The sequence below is a fragment of the Limulus polyphemus genome, unplaced genomic scaffold, assembly GCF_000517525.1.
Source record: "Limulus polyphemus unplaced genomic scaffold, Limulus_polyphemus-2.1.2 Scaffold1120, whole genome shotgun sequence".
NCBI classification, from domain to species: domain Eukaryota; kingdom Metazoa; phylum Arthropoda; class Merostomata; order Xiphosura; family Limulidae; genus Limulus; species Limulus polyphemus.
Window position 1 is genome coordinate 142,852 of NW_013666730.1, and position 15,986 is coordinate 158,837.

Consider the following 15,986-nt stretch of genomic DNA (forward strand, 5'->3'; position numbering starts at 1 on the left):
CTAAATTAGGGACGGCTAGCGCAGATAGCCCCCGGGTAGCTTTGCGCGAAATTCAAAACAAACAAACAAGGTATACTAGCACACTTAGGCCTTAAGTCGTCATTTAATGTAAAAACATATCACCTGTGGGATTTTTATGTTTTCCTTTTAACTGTCAAGTGGATTTTTTTTCATCACCCTGTAGAAAAGTTAATGGAAGAATTTAGAATTGTTCACAAAAAGATGTTCGGAAGTACAGACAGCGGGATTCTGGCCGAGAATAAATCCGAGCAAAAAAATAGTTCACAGGTTAGTTTATTTATTCATTTAGTAAACCTTAAATGACAGTTTAACGTAAAAGTAGAAAACTATATTATTTTCTGCCTCTGAAATATTGCGAGATATTTTTTTATGGAATCTGTGAGTTTCACCCCTGTCTATTTTTTATAACTAGATGTGTTTGACATGTTAATGTTTAATATTCAAGGTAAATTAATAGTTTTTTTGCTAGAGTTTATCGAAGTCCACGATAATTTTTTTTGTTATTCAGGGAAATTGTTATATTAAACATCTATATTTGTAAATCCAAAAATATATATATAATTTACTGTGTAGTTTGAGCCTTTATTGTGTTCGCAAAATAGATTTTAATGTCTTTATCAGCAAAACACAAAGGTGACTTTATTTATTTTACACATTAGAAAATACAGACCGAGGTTTCACTCTGAAAACCGGAACGTTTCAGTTTATCGATATTCCCTTTTGTGTGAAGATAGGTTCACACTACAGAAACTATCAAGAACAACAGCCGACGTGTAAATAACGTTATTATTTCAGCAAAGAAAATATCTCAGGAATGTTTAAGAATAGTAGAAAATACTAATATTATAGTAATACGACATTTTAATTTCATTTTATTTGTTTTTTTTTATAAATAATCTATCAGAAAAAGCCTTGAACAAACACCTTGTGGTTATGGCGCTCGACTCGCAATATCTGCGGGTCTCGGGATCGAAACCTGACGCCAAACATTTTCGCCCTTTTAACCGTGGAAGCATTATAATGTGGCAGTAAATGCCACTGTCAGTTATTAAAGAATTGCCCAAGAGTTGGCGGTGAGTCCCGCCGGCTAGTTGCCTTTCTTCTGGTCAGCAGTTCAAAATTAGGGATGGTCTTAGAAACTTTGCCATAAACAAAACAAACATGCAAAGTTGAACTAATAAAATTGTATTGAAAATGTCTATGCCGATTTTTAGGCAGATCATAAACAATATTAAGTATATGTAAGGTTTACGGTTTAAACGATAGTTTAGGTAAGATTTTCGGTTTAAACGCCGAAAGCCAGCAAACTATTGGAAACCAACAGCCCTAAATTTGTTTATAAAAATCAAGTTACCTGCAATGTTTTTATACCTTCTAATTTTGAGACGCAATGAACAAATTAAGAGAAATGTAGAAAGAAAAAAACAAACAAACTTGAGCAGTTAATTTGATTTTTATAATGATTTATAGGTAAGGATGATGTGCTTACGACGACAACCCCCAATGCTCGAATCCTATGTAACTTAGCTAAGCTTATTTATTTCGGACTGGAACTGTATGTTATTTACAAGTATGTTGTCGTGTTTATTGATACAAAGAACAAACACTAAACAAACTCAATGAAAATTTATCCATAAAAACTTTTTATAGCTCCAATCTCAAGCAAGCATTTCTACTCATGCTAAACGTCAGCAAGGTAGCAACACCTGTACAAAACTACCTCCACCCTTAACTCAATCTGTTTCACTACCACTGGCAACCCTTTCCGATGGAAACACAGGTCATCAGCAAGTAGGTTTAATATGAACATTGTACAAAACAACTGTTACTAAATATAATATATAAATATGCAATATTAACCTTTAATGATTTCGGGAAACTGAAACCATATTTTTTATTTGAAAAGAAAGAAATTTTAAGTTTTGGAAAATGTATATAGTAGATCATAAGCTTTGAAATCATTTTCTTTCTCTACTTTGATTTTTGGATTAAAAGTCCATAGATCAGAGAATTGCATCATTTTTTTCCCAGATGTTTTATGCATGGCAGATGGGGCTAGTGCAGATGCGCTTGTTGGTGTAGAAAATAAATATTGCATGTCTTCCTTTTTTGCTAACTTTTTTTTTTATCGAACTTGTAAAGTTACTTTTTTTTGTTTTATCCCAAACGGTCTGGTACAAAACATCAACATTTTCTGGAATTAATATTTTTGTGGGTACTTTGACATTTGGTGGTAATGGACATATATATTTCCTTTTCCTTTAACAGACCAGTTTAAAATGGCAAAATGATGAGCTTAATTTTAAACATATCAGAAATCAGATCTTTATTTGGCTTCAAAGAACGAAACTAGTATTCTAACCCATATTTCTTTCAGATTGCTATGATATCTATATATATATATATTTATGAGGTTAAAGAAAAGCATATGTTTGGCAAATCTTACCTTTTCAATTACACGTCGTTTGTCCATTATAGACGTAAAACGGTAAATTTTAACCAAAAAGGTTAATGTGATGAAACAGTTTAGACAAACTTCGTTAATGACATTGGATATCCTGTTCGTTTCAACGAAACTAAAGGGAAGTTAGGGTTTGACTGCTGCGTAATAATAAATGAAAAGATTTTCCTTTTTCAGTTTGACGCCACTGGCATGGGTTGCTTAAAGCCACTGGCGCAAGCCTACTAAAGTGCATAAACAATTAAAAATTTATTCAACGAGTCCTATTCTCCAGTGCCTGACGCTTACCTACGTAACTGACACTAACCCCAATAACGCTGAAAACTGCAAGAGGTCATTACAATACATATCTCATAACGCCTCAAATGAACAATACCTTTCTAAGCCTCGCGCCTATGACTTTAAACTACTTTTAAAACGCGTCTTCGAAACTTTGCTGTTAACTATTGAGTTTGTATGACATCATCAAAAAATAACTGATGGGTGAGCATGCCATACAACGTCAAACTGGCCTGTTCGATTTTAATTTTTCACGGTACTATTATATTAATTAAATTCGGTATAAATGTTTATATAATAGGGTTTTGGTGGCCTGTTCGCTTGTAGTTTTCACATGTTGCTTTAAAATACGATTAAATTCGGGATAAATGCTTATATAACAGGTTTTTTTATGGCATTTTCGCTGCTAATTTTCACATGGTACTTTACATTGTGATTAATTCGGTATAAATGCTTATATAACAGGTTGTTTGCGGGCACCAGGGTAGCTTATATCTAACTTTCTTGTTTCTACTAACACTAACCTCTCACAGCTAGAGCATGAATCTGACACCAGAGGTCCTGAGCTAGCCGGACTGAGAGAGCGACGTTATAGTTCGTATGTCCCTCCACTAGTCTCTAATCCATTTATGTTTGTTGATCCAACTTCTTTCAAGGTAGATTTGTTTATTTTTATTGTTATTTATTAGTTTTCTTACCTTGTTTCAGAAGTTTTAGGTTTGTTACTGTTTTACGTATTTAAAAACAATCTTATTAGGAGTTTGTTTAACCCTTAGATTGTTCACTTATTCAATCTATTAGTAAATATTTTAAAATATGTTTTTATTGACAATACAAATCTCTGTCATATACATATTAATATATATAGCAAAAGGTGATTGACACCATTCTGTACTGTATTTACCATTGTAGTTCTCTGATAACGCTATATCTCTTTACTGTATTTATCCATTAGTGTTTTCTGTTAACGCTATGTCTACTTAATGGTGTTTTCTGTTAACGCTCTGTCTACTTAATGGTGTTTTCTGTTAAAGCTATATCTACTTAATGGTGTTTTCTGTTAATGCTATGTCTACTTAATATATTTACCCTTTGTGTTTTATTTTAACGCCATATGTACTTAATGTAGTTAATCATTAGTGTTTTATTTAACGCCGTATCTACTTGATGTATTTACACATTAGTGTTTCATGTTAACGATGTGTTTACTTAATTCTTTTGATATCAGATTCTGTATCACTGAAAGTGGTGTTTGAATATCCTTGTGGTAAAACTAAGAATCAGTCAGTACAACCTTGAATTATATGATATTGAATTCTGTATCTCTATTTTGTTTTATGTATTTAACAAATATTGGAAAAGAAATATTATAATAAATTTATTTCAATATAACTCGTATTCAATTGTCTGCTCGGATTTAAGTTCAGTTTTTTTTTCTAAAGAAACAAACCAAAACAACCACACAAACCCTAATTTTTTGTTTTCTATAATTGAAATTCCATACCAGAATTAGTACGTATATGTGTGTATGTGTTTCACAAACACGCACTAGGAGCTTTTGAAACATACTAATATCGTTATGAACACTTTTGTAATAATATACTTAGTACATTTGACATGTGTTTGAACGATTATTCCATCAGTTCTCGAACTTAACGTTTTACCTGTAGTTGCAAAAAAAATATTTAATAATTATTTTTTTTATTTTTAGACTTTTAAATTCTATGACATGGATGTGATTAAAAATGAATCATTTTTGACAACGGTTCTATATAAAAGTCTGAGTAATGATGTGGCCTTGTATGTTTATAGTCTACAACCAGCCCTACTGACCACAGTACCAAAGTTACAATCCAGCTCCGTAAACCAGTTCTGACCTCTACACTCTCTCCTCCTATTTCAACCCATACAGAAACAGAACCCGCTATTACCGACAGCAGAGATTCTAAGCCGAAATGCCCGGATACTTATTTTGACTATACTAAACCAAAACCTCTGGTTTCAATCAACTCCTATAAGAACCCCATGTCTAGTAACCGTTTTACACAACAAAATGGAGAATGTAAGCAAGATAAGAAATCCTATAAAGAGCACCTGGATTCCACATCAACCAGTTCATCTTCCAGTGTGTCTTCTTCACCTCTACCAAACAAGTCAAAGATGCAGATAACTCTGAAAACGCTCAGTTCCACAAGCTCCAGTACTTACGGCTCAACTCCTCCACACTCTCCAGTTAGTTCTACAAATTCAGTTTCATCGAATCAAAGTTCAGGGCCACCGTCAGTCACAGTGAAAGTGACCACTAGACCTGCTGACCCTGGGAACTTGGTGAATGGTTCTGGAAAACCGACCGTGAACGGTAGCGGTCACCCTACCTTAAGAAAAGTAACTTCGAATTTCCAAAGGTAATTTTCCAGACAAATACATATACAAATAAAAGTGAACGAAATTTTAAAACTGAAACAGCATGTTTGATAAAAAGTCAATCAACGTGCTGGTCATACATAGTTTTATAGCTATTTACCAAACATATTCATCACCAGTGACTTAACATTTTCAATTTATATATCCGAACTGATAGACGACACTTATAGTTGACTAAAGTCGAAAATTAATCAACTATTGAGAATAAAATAGAAAAAAATCTAGCAACGAAATGTCAGAACTGAAAACTTAGTGGCTAAACTCCCCTAAAAGTCACTTGTACCCACTTTAAGTGCTCTAGCAGTATTGATATCTTTCTATCAAGTGCATAGATGTACAGTAAGATATCTACACTATGTGCATCCTGAGGACTGAACCTCGAATTGTAGAGTTATATACCCTCACGCTTACCGCTGATCCACCGCACTATTAATATCAGTGTGGATAGATAAACGATTATTAAAGTCAGTAATATCGACTTAACTTTCCGAGTAAGTATGAGTAATAAGCTTATTCCTAAATCTATATAAATAGGTCTTGAAAGCACATCATAGTTTTGGATTCTGAGAAAGTTCTTTTCCTTACTTGTTTTTTTATTTCTTGCTTAAACCGATATTAATGTTAGGTCGAAACTTTTGTAAAAACACAGTGCTTTGTTGAAGCTTCAGAGCAGGTTACTACTTCTGTTTTCAAATAATTATACAATTAACAGGGTGTCTTAGATAACCATTATTAAAAGCATTAATGTCTGTAATTAGAATTAACGGTGTCCTAACCATGTTGGAAGGCACTAGTTCACATAACTTAGATTGTGGTGAAGGATTTGTTAGTCGTGGTTTTGTTTTTAAATACAGTTAACAGGACATCCTGCCCATGTTGGAAGGCACTGGTTCATGTAGCTTACTAGTGAAGGTTTTGTTTTGTTTTTAATACAGTTAACAGGACATCCTGCCCATTTTGGAAGGCACTGGTTCACGTAGTTTACTAGTGAAGGTTTTGTTTTGTTTTTAACACATTTAACAGGACATCCTGCCCATGTTGGAAGGCACTGGTTCACGTAGTTTGCTAGTGAAGGTTTTGTTTTGTTTTTAATACAATTAACAGGATATCCTGCCCATGTTGGAAGGCGCTGATTCACGTAGCTTACTAGTAAAGGTTTTGTTAGTTTTGTTTTTAATACAGTTAACAGGACATCCTGCCCATTTTGGAAGGCACTGGTTCACGTAGCTTACTAGTAAAGGTTTTGTTAGTTTTGTTTTTAATACAGTTGACAGGACATTCTGATCGTGTAACTTACATTGTAGTAAAGATTCTACTAATTGTATTTTTGTGTTCTAAAACAGTTAACAGTGTCCTGATCGCGCTTCAAGGCACTATAGTTTGCGTAGGTTATAGTGATGGTTTTGCTAACTACATTTCTGCTGTATTTTAGTATAATTAACAGTGTTATAACCATGTGTGAAAACACTAGTTCACACAGTTTAGATTGTAGTGAAGGTGTTCGTGAGTTCTAGTAAAAGTAGCGAAGTGCATGTAGATCATATATATAACCAGTTTAACGGAACTAATGCACTCGCCTTGAATATACCAGTATATATTTGTATTGTATTTTTTTGTGACAGTTCAAAGCTTGTTCCCGAAGATTTAAAGTTTCGGCGAAGACAGCGCCCTCCAACACCTATAGAGGAAAAGTTAACTTCAAAGGAGGTAAGCTGAAATCGAATAACATTAACAACTCCCGGTAGCTCACATATTCCAAACGAGCGCTGTACCATCTACAACCAATAATTAAACCCCTAACTGACAGCAAGGCATTTTTTTAACGACCCAAACTGCCTGCCACATGAATGGTCCATGCTCGTTATACTTTGTTTCTGGACAAATAGAAAATCAACATTCATACTTAATTATATTTCGTGGCATGTACTTTAATTCGTAACTTCCATTTCGAGGCTACAGAAACTTTAGAGAGTATTTCTCATTTTCTTTATAGAATGTATCGCGAGTGAGATCGTGAGTTCAAATACCATATTGGTGGGACGACAAGCTTGGGATTAATTTGAATAACTAACGCTCTATTTATAGACAGTTAACGTACTCGATAGAAAAGGATATCAAAATGCAGAATGCTGGTCAGAAACTTAGTATTTTACTCAGATGAAAATTTAGTTGTTTAAGTAGAAAGCCTTTCGATACAATAGTAATTATTGTTCACGTTCTTTTCGCTATAGTTTAATGAAGAAGAAACAGGTGGAAGGGAAGTGAAAACGTTGGTGGTTAAAAAGGTAAGAACGACTTTACTAGAAACCATTCTATAGTTACAATTTTTCTTCTTCTCAAAATGGTAACATATTTTAATATTCTAACCTATAATGACCATCGCTACGCATGAAATATTCCAAATTACAAGCACGAAAACTCAATATTTATCATCACTATATGTTAACAAACGTACTTTGGGTTATGTGTGAAATAATATTCCAAATTACAAGCACGAAAACTCAATATTTATCATCACTATATGTTAACAAACGTACTTTGGGTTATGTGTGAAATAATATTCCAGATTACAGGCAGTTTGTTTGTAATTAAGCACAAAGCTACATAATGGGCTATGTGTGCTGTGCCCACCACGGGCATCGAAACCCGGATTCTAGCTTTGTAAGTCCGCAGACATACCGCTGTGCTACTGGGGGACTATTACAAGCAGAAAAATTCAGTAATGATAATTGGCATGTATTATCATACCTTGGGTTATGTATGAAATATTACAGCTTACTTCCAGAGAAGTTCAATAATGATCATCACTATGTGTTACCTAACTTACCTTGGGTTATGTGTGAAATATTCACGATTAGTAGCAGGAAAAGTCAGTAATGATCATCGATATATGTTATTATACTTTTGGTTATATGTGAAATATCCCAGATTACAAACAGAAATATTTCACACACAACTCATATTTCTTCGTATAATTTAACCACACAATACAGTGTAACTCATTATAAGTATATGTAACAACAAATGTCTTACTTGATAATTTTATGTTCTCTACATTCATATATTTTAAGGAAACAGTATATTCAGTTAAAATTTCGTTATTTTTAAAGCATTTTTCGTAAAAGAAATATTTTTTTTAATTTTGCTTTTGTGTCGTTTTTTTTTATAGTGAATATGAGAGGTATGCTGTGAACTCCGTTTTTGTGGGAGACCGTAAACTTCTTATAGAAGCTTTGGGGTTTGCAGGTTTTTAAAGAGTGTATGGTTGATTATCCAATATATATATCAGCTTAAAGTATTAATTTCAAACCTATAGTCTCCAAGCTCTAGAAAGTTCAGAGTGGCTCCATCTTTGTTCGTTAGCTTGAAACAATGAGTTGTGAGATTTGACTTATTCAAATATTAATGAAGAGTTTGGAAGTTATCTGATTTTGATATAAGTGGTACCCCTTAGAAAGTCCCCCAGTGAGTCAGTGGAAGTTTCCGAGCTTCCAAAGTTTTCGTTAAAAAAACAACAACAACATATTTTAGAAGAAATAAAATTCTTTTTAAATTAGATTAGTTTTACGGTGACAAACAATTCATTGTGTTGTTATTCTTCGACAAAGTGACTTTTAGGACAAAGTGGGATACAAACCAACATCCTTCCTGCTCGTTAGCAGGAATGGAGAAATTAAGCTGCCTGAGTGTTGGCAGGAAAATTCACGTGTTAATCGAAAATTTAAAATCAGTGCTTAATCAATTTTTTGTACGAGATTTTATGAGAACACTTTACCTTTCAAGGAGATATATTTTTTACAGAATGTTTCAGAGACTGTACTGAGTAGCAAATATCACGTGGAAAAAAGTACAGCTTCTGCTATTAGAACTTATTTTAAATAAAAATATGATTTATATCGCTGGAAAAAACCTGTTTAATTATTTTTCTCAAAGCATAAGCTTTTAGAAATTCAAATGTGTATTTACATTGCTACCTGCGAGAGCTTGAAACAAATAATAGAATAAGCTTTCATGGAGCCTAGCCTAACGATTAGCATGTTGGGCTGCGGATCGGCAAGTCAATGTTTAAGCTCGAGATATGCCACTGTACATATTCCGCGATCTCAGCTATAGGGCTATTTATGCTATTTGGTTAAGAGTAACCGTGTTAGTTTAGCTTTTTGAACTGTTTTCTCACTTGTTAAAATAACATCAGTAGCCATTGTACTATTCTAGGTATGTAGTAGACGATAATAATAATACTTAAAACAGATTTGCTAACTAACTCTAAACCGATTCTGTACTTCAATTATCTATTTTGTTTACTTTAAAATTAGAACTAAAGTGTTAGCTTATCTTTTTTTTTTCTCAAATTGAATGAAAGCCCAACTTTTGAGGTTAACTAAAATAATTTAGTGTTTTGATAACTTTCAGAGTAACATTTGTAGTTTTTTAGGTTTACTAAAGTAATTTAGTATTGGATAACTTTAAGAGTAACATTTGTAGTTTTTTGCACTAATTTGTTTTGTAATATTTACTAGGATATTAATCACGTGCCTAGTAGCTAGCATGCTCGGACTATGAATCCGAAGGTTCATGGTTCGCATTTCGTTTCCGCAAAAACCTGCTCCGCACTTTGGAGACGTACATGTACAATAAAAACGACATTCATATCGCACTATTCGATCACATGAGAGTATCCCAAGAAGTACCAATGCGTGCTGTTGACTAACGGTCCTATCTCCAGTTTGCCCCCAAGTGGCACAGCGGACTTACAACGCTAGAAACCGGGTTTTGATACTCGAGGTGGGCAGAGCACAGATAGTCCATTGTGTAGCTTTGTGCTTACCATCAAAGAAACAAACAAATCTCCAGTTTATCACTTAAAACTTAGGTACAGTTATGTACAGACAGTCCTTGTGTAGCTTTGTGCTTACCATCAAAGAAACAAACAAATCTCCAGTTTATCACTTAAAACTTAGGTACGGTTATGTACAGACAGTCCTTGTGTAGCTTTGTGCTTACCATCAAAGAAACAAACAAATCTCCAGTTTATCACTTAAAACTTAGGTACGGTTATGTACAGACAGTCCTTGTGTAGCTTTGTGCTTACCATCAAAGAAACAAACAAATCTCCAGTTTATCACTTAAAACTTAGGTACGGTTTTGTACAGACAGTCCTTGTGTAGCTTTCCGCGAAAACTATGAATAAATAAACAAACAAGCGTGTCTTTAAAACCTTCACATATTGTAATAACCATTTCAGACTGGAGCCCTAAACCTCAGCATAGAAGGAGGCATTAACTCAAAGTTCGATGGCAAGATAGTAGTTGCAGACATGTGGGTAGGAGGCGCTGTGTCTCTGAATGGGGAGCTAGAGAAAGGCGACCAGTTGTTAATGGTGGACAACACTAAACTTCTTGGAATGTCTTTGACCTTTGCCAATGCAGCTCTTCGGAATGCCATGAGTAGCACCGACGTAAGCTAATTTTACAAGTTTTGGAGTAGAATAAAATTACAATGAAGTTATTAAATCTTTAATTGTAAAGAATATTTGTTTCTTACTTAATTGTTTTAGTAAAACTAATATACGAGCAACCTTTTTTGTTAAAAAATAATACTTTATTGCGAAGGAAACGCACACACACACATATATACACACTTTTTTGCTCAGAAGCAATGAGGCTACTCTAATATGAACTTGTTTTAATATTTTAGTTATATATCTTATGTAAAATAAAGCTATCGTATAACCGGAGACTCGCTTAAAATACATTAGTTTTAGAGTAAAGCCATGAATTAATATAAAAAAAAACTGGTAAACGTGAATTTGTTTTCCATTCGGAAGGAAAAATTACAGACGAATGAAAAAAAAACAACTTACAAGTTATTCAATAAAATAGTAAGTTAAATATAAAAATAATTCCTATTTTGAAAACTACTTTCAAGCTATTCAATAAAATGATAAAATAGAAAGTGAAATACAAGAAAGTTTTCTGTTTTGCCACAGTAATGTGAATGTTATTTTTTTATTCCAGGAGAATCTTCGATTAACGTTTGTGAAAAGACAAGAATAACCACGACTGTGGTTAGTATTATAGTTTAGATTTACCAAACACAGATGTAACTATAACTATAGTTTAAGGTTAACAAACACAGATGTAACTAGTACTGTAGTTTAATTTAACCAAACACAGATGTAACTATAACTATAGTTTAAGGTTAACAAACACAGATGTAACTAGTACCATAGTTTAATTTAACCAAACACAGATGTAACTAGTGCTATAGTTTAAGGTTAACAAACACAGATGTAACTAGTACCATAGTTTAATTTAACCAAACACAGATGTAACTAGTGCTATAGTTTAAGGTTAGCAAACACAGACGTAACTAGTACTATAGTTTAATTTAACCAAACACAGATGTAACTATAACTATAGTTTAAGGTTAACAAACACAGATGTAACTAGTACTATAATTTAAGTTTACCAACCACAGATGTAACTAGTACTATAGTTTAAGTTTACCAACCACAGATATAACTAGTACTGTAGTTTAAGTTTACCAACCACAGATGTAACTAGTACTATAGTTTAAGTTTACCAACCACAGATGTAACTAGTACTATAGTTTAAGTTTACCAACCACAGATGTAACTAGTACTATAGTTTAAGTTTACCAAACACAAATGTAACTAGTACTATCGTTTAAGTTTACCAAACACAGATGTAACTTGGTGTTTTTTTTTACTCAAATACATTTTTGTTTTTCAAGAAAAAGTTCTAATGGTTTTATTTTTTACAATATAACGACACACTTTTCATAAAGGGTTGTAGGTATTTGTTTACTAATTATTGCTGGTGTGATATTCTTTTAACTTTAACACATTTCATGTAAAGCAAGTTTAACAAAGAAACTTGAGCCTATGTAAATGTATTTGCAGATTAATAATAAGTCTATGTATTTTATGTGAAATTTTATAGGTACGTAAAAAAGAATAAAGCAGATCAAGTTTAGAAGATGTCAGCCATACTATAGAAGATAGCGTGAGAACGTTTCATGAGTATTGTTGGACTTAGATGTGATATTTCAATGGTTGAAACTAACCATATAAGTTGAGTATTGTTAAGACTTAGATATGGTTCTCATGTAGGATACTAAGTTTGAAGACAAATAAAAACTTCGATATTTTCTGTGCAGATGATCAGAAAGAAGAAAAACTTTTTGAAGAAATATTATTATATAAAAGGAGCTTCCAGTCGTGTTATTTGATTTTTTTTACAGCAAAACGAATAACTGTTGTTTGTTAATGTGGGATAAACAGCCAAATTGTGTTTTAGCAGCTTCATATATTATAAAAGAAATGGCATTATTTCCTATTCAACAGGATATAGGTTTCTAGAAAAAAAAACAAAAATATTAAGATTGTTGCGAATTTATTTTGAGGTGTATAATAATGAAACTAAATAAAATATACTAATAACTACAGCATAATTTATAATGTTGAAAAATTAAAGTATTAAAAGATTTGACCGTGATATCTTTAAAGATGAGAAATCAAAGGATTATGAGAGATTTCATGTAAAATTTATAAAGTTAAAAAAAAAGCAACAACCGGGTAATCACGTGATTTGAATAAGAAATCTAAAATAACAAAGTATTGAGATATTTAAATATAAAAGTTATAAAGCTGAACAATCAGAATATGAACAGATTGAAAACAAGAAGTCTGTAAAAGTTGAGTGATCAAAGTGTTTTGAAGATATTTGAATGTAGGCTTAATTCAACTTCGATATTAAAATTTATGTTCATATATATGTCTTTTGCTATTATAGTCTGTACTGCTGGTGCCAATATTATAATAATCCAGAATGGTTAACGAAGCAAAGGTTTCGGTTTAAGCTAAATATTGTATATCTTATAGCATATGATATATATATATATATATATATATGAAAGAAACACGACCTCTGTACGAATGTGTTAAAGTCTAACTAGACTGTTGTGTTTTAGAGACAGATACATGTATCTAAACGGTAAGGAACGGTAATTGACATGATTCATTTTATCACATATAAATATACGTTTATGAGTTCCAAAGTTTAAACAATTTGAACTATCAACACGTTATAATATACTCGAGGATATAACACAAAGTTTAAACAATTTGAACTATCAACACGTTATAACATACTCGAGGATATAACACAAAGTTTAAACAATTTGAACTTTCAACACGTTATAACATACTCGAGGATATAACACAAAGTTTAAACAATTTGAACTATCAACACGTTATAACATACTCGAAGATATAACAACTTACTTCATTTGTTAAAAAGACGACAGTTGATGGGTACCTTTTCTACATTCTTCATTTCAGACATTAACAGTAACGAGTAGCACCGAAAATGGTTTTGGATTATTTAGAGAAATGGTGAGGAATTTTGATCTTCATATAATAATTAAACGACCTTTTCTTTTTTAATGTGGCTTTCTTAGGTTAGCTTACATCTACAAATAATATCATAACTAAACTTATTTCAGCCGTAGAAATCTTCCAAAACCTACATACAAGTTATATTGTGTTTTCCCAGTAAATATTATTTTCTTATGAGTCAGTGGTGTTTAATACTCTTTTTAAGTTTTCCAAAACCTACATACAAGTTCTACTGTGTTTTCCCAGTAAATATTATTTTCTTATGAGTCAGTGGTGTTTAATTCTTCTTTTAAGTTTTCCAAAACCTACATAGAAGTTCTACTGTGTTTTCCCAGTAAATATTATTTTCTTATGAGTCAGTGGTGTTTAATTCTTCTTTTAAGTTTTCCAAAACCTACATAGAAGTTCTACTGTGTTTTCCCAGTAAATATTATTTTCTTATGAGTCAATGGTGTTTAATTCTTCTTTTAAAATTTTCCAAAACCTACATAGAAGTTCTACTGTGTTTTCCCAGTAAATATTATTTTCTTATGAGTCAGTGGTGTTTAATACTTCTTTTAAAAATGCACCATTTAATAAATTCTCGAGTAGGCAAGAAATTAATTTTTCACACACACAACTGAGTGGCATGATTAAGAGTGTGGTTTATTTCACTAAAATTTATATAACACACATTCATTATTTACTGTTATTCACCTTTCAATAAGTCACTGTTATGAAATAAATATAACCCCCCCCTTGTTTATGAATATGTGTTTGTTATACAGTTAATTCATATATTTTGTAGAGCTTCTTATCTTATTCACGAACCCAACAATCTTTTAAGTCCTTTGCTTCAATGTTGGATGTGTTATGACACTTGCAAAATGTTCCTCAGAAACAAAACTGTATAAAATACAGCACGTACTTCTGTTTTTAATTTGTGTTAATTATTAATCATTTTTGCTCAGTATTTGTAATTATGTAAAATATTTGACAACAAAAAGGTGAGTGGCTAAAATAAAATTTTCTGAATAAATAACAACTGTTTTTCGTTACTTTGAGATTCTTATGAGTATCTTGAATTAATTGGAAATAGTTAATCTAGTTTTTATAACCTCTCGAAATATCAAAAGAATGACAACTTCAATAAGTTAAGAAATGATTCTTAAATTCCCTATTTCCTTCGGTTATCATAAAAAGTAAATTATAAGGTTAGCAGAGTGATCTAATGAACGAGACTGTGTGGACAAATACTGCTAGAAACTGGGTTTGATACCCGTGGTGGGCAGAGCACAGATAAACCTTTGTGTAGCTTTGTACTTAACAACACAATCCAATCAGTCAACCACTCTGTGGATAAAATATTAGGAAAGAAACCTGGTAATAAGTTTAACGAATCAAATAAAGACTATTAGGGGTTGTTGGAGAGTAGTGGTCTGTAATCCACTTTGTTTTTCATCTTCTTGGAGCAAGATTGTACAAGTACCTCAGTGTTACAGTAAATAATCCATTAATAACCTGAACAATATGCTTACAAGTCTCTCGGGGTTACACTAAATACTCAACTAGTGGAGTTAGTAACATGCTTACAAGTATCTCGATGTTACACTAATGGAGTGAGCAAGATTGTAAAAGTATGCAGTGTTACAGTGAATAATCCATTAATAAGCTGAACAATATGCTTACAAGTCTCTCGGGGTTACACTAAATAATTCACTAATGGAGTGAGCAAGATGTTTACAAGTATCTTAGTATTGCACTAAATACTCCCCTAGTGGAGTTAGTAACATGCTTACAAGTATCTCGATGTTACACTAAATATTCCACTAATGGAGTGAGCAAGATTGTAAAAGTATGCAGTGTTACAGTGAATAATCCATTAATAAGCTGAACAATATGCTTACAAGTCTCTCAGCGTTACACTAAATATTCCACTAATGGAGTGAGCAAGATTGTAAAAGTATGCAGTGTTACAGTGAATAATCCATTAATAAGCTGAACAATATGCTTACAAGTCTCTCAGTGTTACAGTAAATAATCCACTAATGGAGTGAGCAAGATTGTAAAAGTATGCAGTGTTACAGTGAATAATCCATTAATAAGCTGAACAATATGCTTACAAGTCTCTCAGCGTTACAGTAAATACTCCACTAGTGGAGTTAGTAACATGCTTACAAGTCTCTCGGTGTTACACTAAATATTCCACTAATGGAGTGAGCAAGATTGTAAAAGTATGCAGTGTTACAGTGAATAATCCATTAATAAGCTGAACAATATGCTTACAAGTCTCTCAGCGTTACAGTAAATACTTCATCAATGAAGTGAACAAGATGGGAAGAGTTTATAATAAAATTAAATTTGAAAGCAGTACATCAACAAGTGTCAAATATTCCGCTC

At 32.4% G+C, this 15,986-nt stretch overlaps 2 protein-coding genes across 7 annotated transcripts in view; one reads left to right on the forward strand and one right to left on the reverse strand.

Moving 5' to 3' along the window:
* Positions 1-11,251, forward strand: part of LOC106462219 (harmonin-like) — an 88,542-nt gene extending 77,291 nt beyond the window's left edge. For 4 of the 5 annotated variants that reach the window (XM_022389408.1, XM_022389412.1, XM_022389409.1 and 1 more), the window contains 8 exons: positions 185-288; positions 1,672-1,812; positions 3,295-3,417; positions 4,574-5,166; positions 6,808-6,892; positions 7,417-7,470; positions 10,431-10,643; positions 11,203-11,251. In XM_022389408.1, the coding sequence (XP_022245116.1) occupies positions 185-288; positions 1,672-1,812; positions 3,295-3,417; positions 4,574-5,166; positions 6,808-6,892; positions 7,417-7,470; positions 10,431-10,643; positions 11,203-11,241 (1,352 nt within the window). In that variant the 3' untranslated portion in view covers positions 11,242-11,251. The remainder of the gene's footprint in view (positions 1-184; positions 289-1,671; positions 1,813-3,294; positions 3,418-4,573; positions 5,167-6,807; positions 6,893-7,416; positions 7,471-10,430; positions 10,644-11,202) is intronic. The other variant, XM_022389410.1, reaches the window with a different exon arrangement.
* LOC106462220 (ras-related and estrogen-regulated growth inhibitor-like) overlaps positions 1-15,986 on the reverse strand; it is a 106,368-nt gene that overhangs the window by 6,159 nt on the left and 84,223 nt on the right. The gene's annotated exons all lie outside the window — the stretch shown is intronic.